Source organism: Schistocerca serialis, chromosome 3, assembly GCF_023864345.2.
Source record: "Schistocerca serialis cubense isolate TAMUIC-IGC-003099 chromosome 3, iqSchSeri2.2, whole genome shotgun sequence".
Lineage (NCBI taxonomy): Eukaryota > Metazoa > Arthropoda > Insecta > Orthoptera > Acrididae > Schistocerca > Schistocerca serialis.
In genome coordinates this window covers 161,785,491-161,795,154 of record NC_064640.1, presented here as the reverse complement: position 1 = coordinate 161,795,154, position 9,664 = coordinate 161,785,491, and the positions used below count along the sequence as shown (strand labels likewise).

Sequence of the window (9,664 nt, the reverse complement as noted above, 5' to 3'; positions counted from 1 at the left end):
TATGGAGCTCCATCGCAGTCTTTAACACTGGTAGCATGCCGCGACAGTGTGGACGTGAACCGTATGTGCAGTTGACGGACTTTGAGCAAGGGCGTATAGTGGGCATGCGGGAGGCCGGGTGGACGTACCGCCGAATTGCTCAACACGTGGGGCGTGAGGCCTCCACAGTACATCGATGTTGTCGCCAGTGGTCGGCGGAAGGTGCACATGCCAGTCGACCTGGGACCGGACCGAAGCGACGCACGGATGCACGCCAAGACCGTAGGATCCTACGCAGTGCCGTAGGGGACCGCACCGCCACTTCTCAGCAAATTAGGGACACTGTTGCTCCTGGGGTATCGGCGAGGACCATTCGCAACCGTCTCCATGAAGCTGGGCTACGGTCTCGCACACCGTTAGGCCGTCTTCCGCTCACGCCCCAACATCGTGCAGCCCGCCTCCAGTGGTGTCGCGACAGGCGTGAATGGAGGGACGAATGGAGACGTGTCGTCTTCAGCGATGAGAGTCGCTTCTGCCTTGGTGCCAATGATGGTCGTATGCGTGTTTGGCGCCGTGCAGGTGAGCGCCACAATCAGGACTGCATACGACCGAGGCACACAGGGCCAACACCCGGCATCACGGTGTGGGGAGCGATCTCCTACACTGGCCGTACACCACTGGTGATCGTCGAGGGGACACTGAATAGTGCACGGTACATCCAAACCGTCATCGAACCCATCGTTCTACCATTCCTAGACTGGCAAGGGAACTTGCTGTTCCAACAGGACAATGCACGTCCGCATGTATCCCGTGCCACCCAACGTGCTCTAGAAGGTGTAAGTCAACTACCCTGGCCAGTAAGATCTCTGGACCTGACCCCCATTGAGCATGTTTGGGACTGGATGAAGTGTCGTCTCACGCGGTCTGCACGTCCAGCACGAACGCTGGTCCAACTGAGGCGCCAGGTGGAAATGGCATGGCAAGCCGTTCCACAGGACTACATCCAGCATCTCTACGATCGTCTCCATGGGAGAATAGCAGCCTGCATTGCTGCGAAAGGTGGATATACACATTGTGCATGCTCTGTTGCCTGTGTCTATGTGCCTGTGGTTCTGTCAGTGTGATCATGTGATGTATCTGACCCCAGGAATGTGTCAATAAAGTTTCCCCTTCCTGGGACAATGAATTCACGGTGTTCTTATTTCAATTTCCAGGAGTGTACATACAAATGGGTATATGAAGACATCAGTTACAAGATATTAAATTGTCTGAATTGGTCATTGCCACATAAATATTTTTATTTTCAATATTTCATACATTTAATCACATAACTTTGACAATTTTCCACATTTCAAACATATAAAAGGACGGGCATGAACTATTGTAAAAGATCATCTATTTCAGACACGGAAAGTTTTCTTACAGGTTTACGAGCAGTATCACTTGGTTCGGTTACAGGGGAATAATAAGAGGTAGAGGATACTGCACCTGGGGTATAACAAGAGGTAGATGACACTGTGATAGGGGTGTAGAAAGAAGTAGATGACACTGTGATAGGGGTGTAGAAAGAAGTAGATGGCACTGTATTTGGGATTGATGACAATGATGATGATACTGGATGAAGTCCATAAGATGAAGATGGCACTGTATTTGGGGTTGATGACAATGATGATGATACTGGATGAAGTCCATAAGATGAAGATGACACTGAGGAAGGGGGATATGTAGTTGAGGATAAGGATGATACAGGACCAAGACGGTATGTAGATGAAGAGGATGATGCTTCAGAAATAAAAGATCCAGGTGATGATGTACCAGGAGTGAAATGTGATGGCGTCGATAATAAGGTGGCAGTATAGGAAGATGTGGACGTTTTCGAGGTAGAAAGGGAGATACCAGACGATGCTGGACCTGGGATGTATGTTGAATCGGACGATATTGTACCTGAAGCGTGAGATGATGGAGACGGTACTGCACTTGTGGCATAAGATGATCCACCTGGCTTAGGAAATAATTGTACTGGGAATCTAAACTGCTGGGGGGTCCCAGCGGCCCCACTTGCCACAGCAGTTTTACTCCACTGTGACTGTTGGCTTTGAACTGGCTGTCTAAATGCTGGTGAAATACTCGGAGCAGATGCACTCCACTGTACTGAATGATTATCTGTACTACTTGTATCGGCTGATTGAAACGATGAGAACGCGTCTGAAAAGGTATCTCCACCAGCACTTCGTGTGCTTACTGATGACTGCGGAGATCTTGGTGAGCTACGCAAACTAGAATCCATTTGGCTCAAGTTCCTCTGCAAGAATCCACTGAAGTCCTCCCCAAATGGTTCAGATGTTACTGTAGTGGTAGATGATGTTGAAGCTGCTGAAGGTTGGTCCTTCTTACGCTTTGGCTGCTGCCTTCCTGTGTGTGCACTGTAGAAAGGTTTAGTCATTAAGCCACAGAAGTCATCGGGTACTGTAGATGGAGTTAGCACAGACTGAGCCTGTAACCTCTGCTGTAGCTCTTGTTGTTGCGCAATACTGTAACAACCAAATAAACAATTATAAATAGAAATAAATTTAATTGTGCTTATAACTAGTATGATATAATAATAGCTATAGAATTTAGAAAGACATTCTGGTTTGGAGGGAAAAGAGGGGGCAGGAGGGAGGAATAGACTTCTTGTAGGCAATCCCTTGATCCCAGCTGTACTATGACAACAAACAAAAATTTGTTGCATGGCAGAAATGCAAGGCTGCAAGATATTTACTAATGCTTCACTGATATTAATGGGGTGATATGACCTACAAAATCAAATTTTATCTGAGGACATGCATATATTCTAATTAAAACAGATACACATGGTTAATAACAGAGTAACTTATTCAATTTGAATTTTTATCACTGTGCCAGATGGGGTGGAAGGGTCCACTAAATGAACAAAAGAGCTGAGGAACAGATTGCAAATGAAGTGTCAGGTGTGAATGTCCAGGCACGATAAAGGGAGGCCACTAAGAAAACAATCTTGTTGAGGACATATAAAGAGACAGACGGTCCAATAAGTACAATGGCGGTGCTTACTCTGCACATAGGTGATAAAATACTGCCTTCACACACAGTGTGGTGCTGGCCACAAACATAGGTGGGGAGTTTGCTTATGTTAATGCCAGCACTAGTCTCTGCAGTACTTACAGAAAATTTTGTATATGATATGGCTGCTTTCAATATTAGTCCTGCCTATAAAGGTGTATAATATGTTAATGTCTTTGAATAAAAGATGGTTGGTGAATGCCAGTACAGGTCTTTCAAGTGGATACAAACAGTGGAGTCACATGTTTGGAGGGAAATGGTACTTGGCTGGACAAGGACATTTTGTATTTTGGATGAGAATGAGGGTTGGCAAATTGGTTGTAAGAAAGTAAGTAAATCTGTCCGTCTGTCCTGCATGTATTTATGTATGAACAAAAATATAAATTTGATCTACTCTGCTCCATCCTCTCATTTGAACCCACACTTTTACACACTAGGACAAAATACGTAAGACTTAGTCATTTTTCTAAAATCAACGGACTGTAACTACACAATAGCTAAAATAATTTAGCAGAGAACTGTAACTGGCAGATCACTAGCTGTGTCATGGATAGACTGTAGGGCTCTTATGGAGTCTTTGCAGCACAATTAGATCTCATCTGCTCCAGCACCTTCAAGATGCATATAATTCAGTACCATGCACTATGCAAGCACTAGCTAAGTGAATCTTGTGTGCACATTCAGGAAATAACACAGCACAGCCAATGGAAGCCTCCAATTTAGCCCCTCAGTGTAAATTATAACATAGTTGCAGTGCCCAGATAAAATTCTGTAAAACATGAATTTAAAAACACATTTTGGGGTAAAATTCTTCCTGTACCTTGACAAATCTAAAATAATTCTGGATCTCCTCATCAACTAGGATAGTGAAGGACTCCAACCCTGATGAAGTACAGCAACGTAGTTTGCATTAAGTGCAACTGAATCCTGAAAAGCCTTTTTGCTCACAGTCTATCCATGAATATTCACGCCATTAGAAGGCAAATAAATGGTATAGAATGCCAGTGACTGTGGCGTCAAGATCAAGCTGCATACGTGTTGCATCATGAGGCTCTGCCGCCAGACAACAAGTGGTGGCTCACCTGCCTCAACAAACAGGCTTTGAATCAGACTGTTATATACCCCTGCTCCCAGTCTGATCCTCTCGTGGTAAGCAGTATCAAAGATGTTAAGATACATTGGCCAAGCTGAGCTGTAAACCACGTGTCTATAGTCAAGGTGGAGACTTTTAAAACTGCTGAAGACATATTCTGTCTGCTCCCCACGACCTGTGGCTGAGGCATTTTAATATGCTGAATGCCTTTAGGCCTTTGGCTTCATTATTCTTCAGATGTGGTAACCTGATTAGCCTCGTATCAAATGTAAGATCTAGAAACTTCAATAAACTTTAAAAAATTGAGAACAGTGACACTAATTTTGATAATGGGTAGGTTAAAGGTATAACAGGAATGATTAAAATTAACACACATACATTTCTCTGATGAAAATTTCTGACTCAGTACCTAAAGGAAAGGAAGGACCATATGAATAAGTGTACACATCTGTGGAAGCCCCATTTGTGGAGCTGTACAAGGATTTTAGGTTCCCAAGTAATATCATTGGTCCTGTCAAGACAGACGATATACCTACAAGGTATGGAATTTGTAGGAAAGACACTGTAATCCCACTTTCAGCAGAGGGAGGTTATAGAGGGTAGTGCAAAACCTCGTAAACCCACACTGAAAGTGACTACGTAGTTCCTACGATTCTAAAACCCAGGTCAGATGCCAATTGACTAATGAGGGTCAGGCTATGGCTAACTACTGGGGAACGTGCGCTCCTTCCCTGGTTTCAGATGGGGTACTAAAATTACTTACCTGCACAAGTCAGACAGCCAAATTTCATTAAAGAGAGATAGAATGATTTTCTCTGCCTTCTTTTTGAGGTACTGTAACACGCTGCACTGTATCTGGTCCTTACCTTTTGCAGTCTCCTTGACCTGAGACAGTGCACGACCCAAACACACTAACATTACTCCAGAATGGGTTGCACTAGTCTTCTATATGCTGTCTCCTTTACGGATGAGCTACACTTGCCCACAACTCTTCCAATAAAAAGTAGTCGAGCATTTGCCTTTCCTACTGCCAACTTGATGTGTTCATTCTATTTCAATCACTGCAACATTACACCTAGATATTTAACTGATGTGGCTGCGTCAAGCAGCACCCAACTAATGCTGTATTCAAACATTACAGGATTGTTTTTACTACTTATCTGCATTAAATTACATTTTCCTACATTTAGAGCAAGCTGCCATTCATCACACCAATTACAAACTTTGTCTAAGTCATCTTATACATGGCTACAGTTGCTCCATAAGGACATCTTCCTGTACACCACAGCATCTTCAGTAAACAGCTGTAAATTGCTGTTCACCCTGACCACCAGATCATTTATGCATAAGTTATAGAGAATAAGAGCAGTCCTATAACACTTCTGTGGGGCACTCCTGACGATACCCTTGTTTCTGATGAATACTAGTTGTCGAGGATGACATACTTGGTTCTATTATTTACAATGTCTTAGAGTCCTCTCATATCTGGGAACCTAATCAGTAACCTCAGACCTTCGTCTACAGTGTGCAGTGGAGCACCGTGTAAAACGATTTCCGAAAATCTAAGAATATGGAATATGCCTTTGCACTCCATTCATGGTTTGTTGGCTATTGTGCAAGACACAAGCAAACTTGGTTTTCATGAGCAATGCTTTCCAAATCCGTGCTGATTTGTGGACAGAAGCTTTTCTGTCATAAGGAAATTTATTATGTTCAGACACAGAACGTGTTCAAGAATTCTGCAGCAGACCAATGTTAAGGATATTGGTCTGTAATTATGTGGGTCAGTTCTTTTACCTTTCTTATATACAGGATTTACCTGTGCTTTTTCTTCAATACCAGTAAATGGAGGCTAAGCAAGGGGCCAATGCTGCAGAGTATGCTCTGTAAAACCAAATTGTAATTCCATCTGGACCTGGTGACTTATCTGCTTTCACCTCTTTCAGTTGCTTCTTTGTCTGTCACAGATACCAATTTCTATGTCCCCCATGCATGAGTATGTAGACAGTAAAATGACTGTTTGGTTATATAATCCTCCTCTGTGAACAATTTCTTAAACGTGAAATTTAAAATTTTAGCTTTCCTCTTGCTGACTTCTATTTCCATACCAGACTAGTCAATGGGTGACTGGATAGAAGCCTTTGACCCACTTAGTGATTTTATGTTTGACCAGAATTTTCTTGTATTTTTGACAGGATATATCACTAAGGTATCATGGTGGAAGTAGTTTTATATTTTGTGCACTGACCTTCTTACGGATGCACGAATTTCTACTAACGTTTGCCTGTCAACATTTGCGTGCTCTTTTTTTGAAATGTGAGTGCAATAATCTCTGTCTGTGCAGCAATTTCTGAATTTGATTATTAAACTATGGAGGGTCCTTTCCATCCCTAATCCACTTACTTGGCATGAATGTCTCCAGAACGCAATTTACAATCAGTTTAAACATTGCCGATAATCCCTCTAATGTCTGTCATACTAGAGCTATATGATATCCATTCACTGTCCGAGTGGGATGCTAACAACTGCTTATCTGCTTTTTCTAGCATAAACGCTATCCCGACCTTCTGGACAGATTTATTAGCTTTAGTAATACTATAATTCTGTCGCTATGATGAGACCACGACCACTAATCCCTGTCTCTATACTGACACTGTCGATAAGGTCAGTCCTGTTTGTAGTGACGAAGTCTAAAATATTTCCATTGCAAGTGGGTTGTCTAACTAGTTGTTCAAAGCACTCCTCAGAAAACACGTTCAAAGGTACTTCACATGACTGACTGCACCAACTGCAGGAAATCCATAGACATCACAGTCTATACTCAGCAGGTTAAAGTTCCCTCCAACTAACACTGCATGATCTGGACATTTCTGTGCTAATAAGAATAGACTTTCCTTGAATTACTCAAAAACTGTCACAGCAAAATTGAGTAGCCAGTAAAGACATCTAACAATTAACTTTAGTTCACCTAGACCTGTTATACGTGTCCAGATAGCTTCACTGGCACACTCAAATCGACTTCAGTAGAGGATATTTTTGTCTGCAATGAATACTCCACCTCCTATGTGTCTGATCTCCCTTTCCACGAGAAGTAACAAAATCATGACTGCACAACGAAGTCTGTGCACTGGTACCCAAACAGAATTCTGAGTCAGAATGGACCGTGGTACGACAAATACATGACTCACTTTTTCACAGACGAAAACAGGAAGCCATGGGAAAGAGTGCATGTGGAGGCCCTTTGGGTGGCTCCTTTGAGCTGGCTTTCAGCCAAGCTGCAGATTGGAGACTGTACCAAATACAGAGAAAATAATGGAAAAACTGGTGTTGGGCAAGAACAGTTTGGGTTCTTGAGAAATGTATGAGCACTTAAGGCAATACTGCTGACACGACTAACCTTAGAAGATAGGCTGAATAAATGCAAACCTACATTCACATCATTTATTGATTTAGAGAAAGTGTTTGACAATGTGGACTGGCCTGCACTCTTTGAAATTCTGAAAGTAGCAGGGATAAAATACAGGGACAAAAAGGTTGTTTATAACTGATAGAGAAACCAGACTGCAGTTGTAAGGGAGAAAGGATACGAAAAGGGAAGCCACATTTGAGAAGGGAGTGAAACAGGATTGTAGCCTACCCTTAATGTTATTCTTTCCGTACACTGAATAAGCTATAAAGGCAACCAAGGAGAAACTGAAAATGGAATTAAAGTACAGGGTGAAGAAACAAAAATTTTGAGAACTGCCGATGATGCTATAATGCTGTTAGAGATGACAGGGGACTTGAAAGAGCACTTGAGCAAAACGGTTAGCGTCTTAAAAACAAATTAACATCAATAAAAGTAAAACAAGGGTAATGGACTGTAATTGAAATAAATCAGGCAAAGCTGATGGAATTAGAATAGGAAATGAGACATTAAAACAGTAGGTGAGTTTTGCTATTAAATCAGCTAAATAACTGATGATGGCCTAAGTAGAGAGCACATAAAATGCAAACTGGCGACAGCACCAAAACATTTCTGAAACAGAATAACTGAAGTGTTAGGAAGTCCTTTCTGAAACAATCTGTCTAGATTACAGCCCTGTAGTGAAACATGGACGATAAGCAGTCCAGAAAAGGAGTGAAAAGCAGCTTTTGAAATGATATGCTGAAGAATTGATGGATATATCAAATAACAAATGAAGTGGTACTCAATCGAATTAGGGGTAAAAGGAAATTTATGGGACAATGTGTGTGTGTGTGTGTGTGTGTGTGTGTGTGTGTATTTAGAGGGAAGGTAAAAACTGTAGAGGGAAACCAAGAAGACTTGACTACAGTAAGCATGCTCAAATGGGTAGGGTGTGGTAGTTATGCAGAGATAAAAAGGCTTGTACAGGATACACTAGCATAGAGAGCTGCATCTAACCCGTCTTCAGACTGAAAACGACAACAGCAATGCCAAATGCAAAAATAGTTGATATATAGCGCAGAGATTACCACTGTCTGATGGAGATTAGTAGCCCATTGATGGTGATGAGGAAACTTTTAACATTCAGCAACAGAGCCCTTTGGGCACCATTCCCTTACACCTGTGGGCAGCTGAACGACATACCATCTCTAACCCAAAACTGATGAATAAAAATTGGTAGGGAGCTTCAAAAGCACCAGTCATGGACAGTAAGTGAAATGTCATGGCAACAAGCAGTGCTGTATGCCTTATGTGACTCAGAAAAGACTGCAACAATGTTTCTGCCTTTAGAAAAATCCTGTCGTATTGCTGTTTCCAATCTAACGATATGGTCGGTTGTGGACCATCCCTTGCGGACACCACACCGATAAGGAAGAAAATTCCTGTTATTCAAGAATCTAGTATAAGTGCTGTGCCATATGACTTATTTAAGTCAAAACAGGCTACAATGAGATGTTAATGTTTAGAAAAAGGCTGGTGGGCTGTTGTTCCTAACCTAAACAGATGGTCAGTTGTAGATTAGTCCCTCATGGAAATTACAATAATACGGGTACAAAAAGACTTGGGATTCAAGAACCCAATTTAAGTGTCAGGTTGCCATCCTTTCAAACAGTTTGCAGAGCACATTGGTGAGGCTAATTGGTTGGTAGCTATCAATGGACATGGGGTTTTTGCCTGGTTTAAGGAATGAGATTGGGGCACTCTCTCTCCATTGTGAAGGATAAGCATCTTCTAGCCAAATACAGTTGACAACCCTGAGTAATAGGGTCTCTGAGTCAAAATCAGATGATGTATCATCTGATCATGAACTGAATCATGATCTGAGGATGTATGATGAAGTGAATCAAGAGCCTTAAGCAGTTCCTACTCAGTGAAAAATTTGTTATACAATTCATGAAGCAAAGGAAAGGGCGATCTTCAACTTGTCTTTTATGCATCCAAAAGCAAAGCAGATAAGAAGAGGCACTGACAGTGCTCGAAGCAGGTACTTTTTACTGCATTTAATTAAATAGCTAGCCTTTGCATGAGGACTGTCTGTGACACTGCAGGGGCCTTTGTTGGTC

At 42.2% G+C, this 9,664-nt stretch overlaps 1 protein-coding gene across 4 annotated transcripts in view; it reads right to left on the bottom strand.

Moving 5' to 3' along the window:
• Nucleotides 1–1,252: 1,252 nt before the first annotated feature.
• Nucleotides 1,253–9,664, bottom strand: part of LOC126469872 (SCY1-like protein 2) — a 192,540-nt gene continuing 184,128 nt past the window's right edge. For all 4 annotated transcript variants that reach the window (XM_050097191.1, XM_050097189.1, XM_050097192.1 and 1 more), the window contains one exon: nucleotides 1,253–2,510. In XM_050097191.1, the coding sequence (XP_049953148.1) occupies nucleotides 1,358–2,510 (1,153 nt within the window). In that variant the 3' untranslated portion in view covers nucleotides 1,253–1,357. The remainder of the gene's footprint in view (nucleotides 2,511–9,664) is intronic.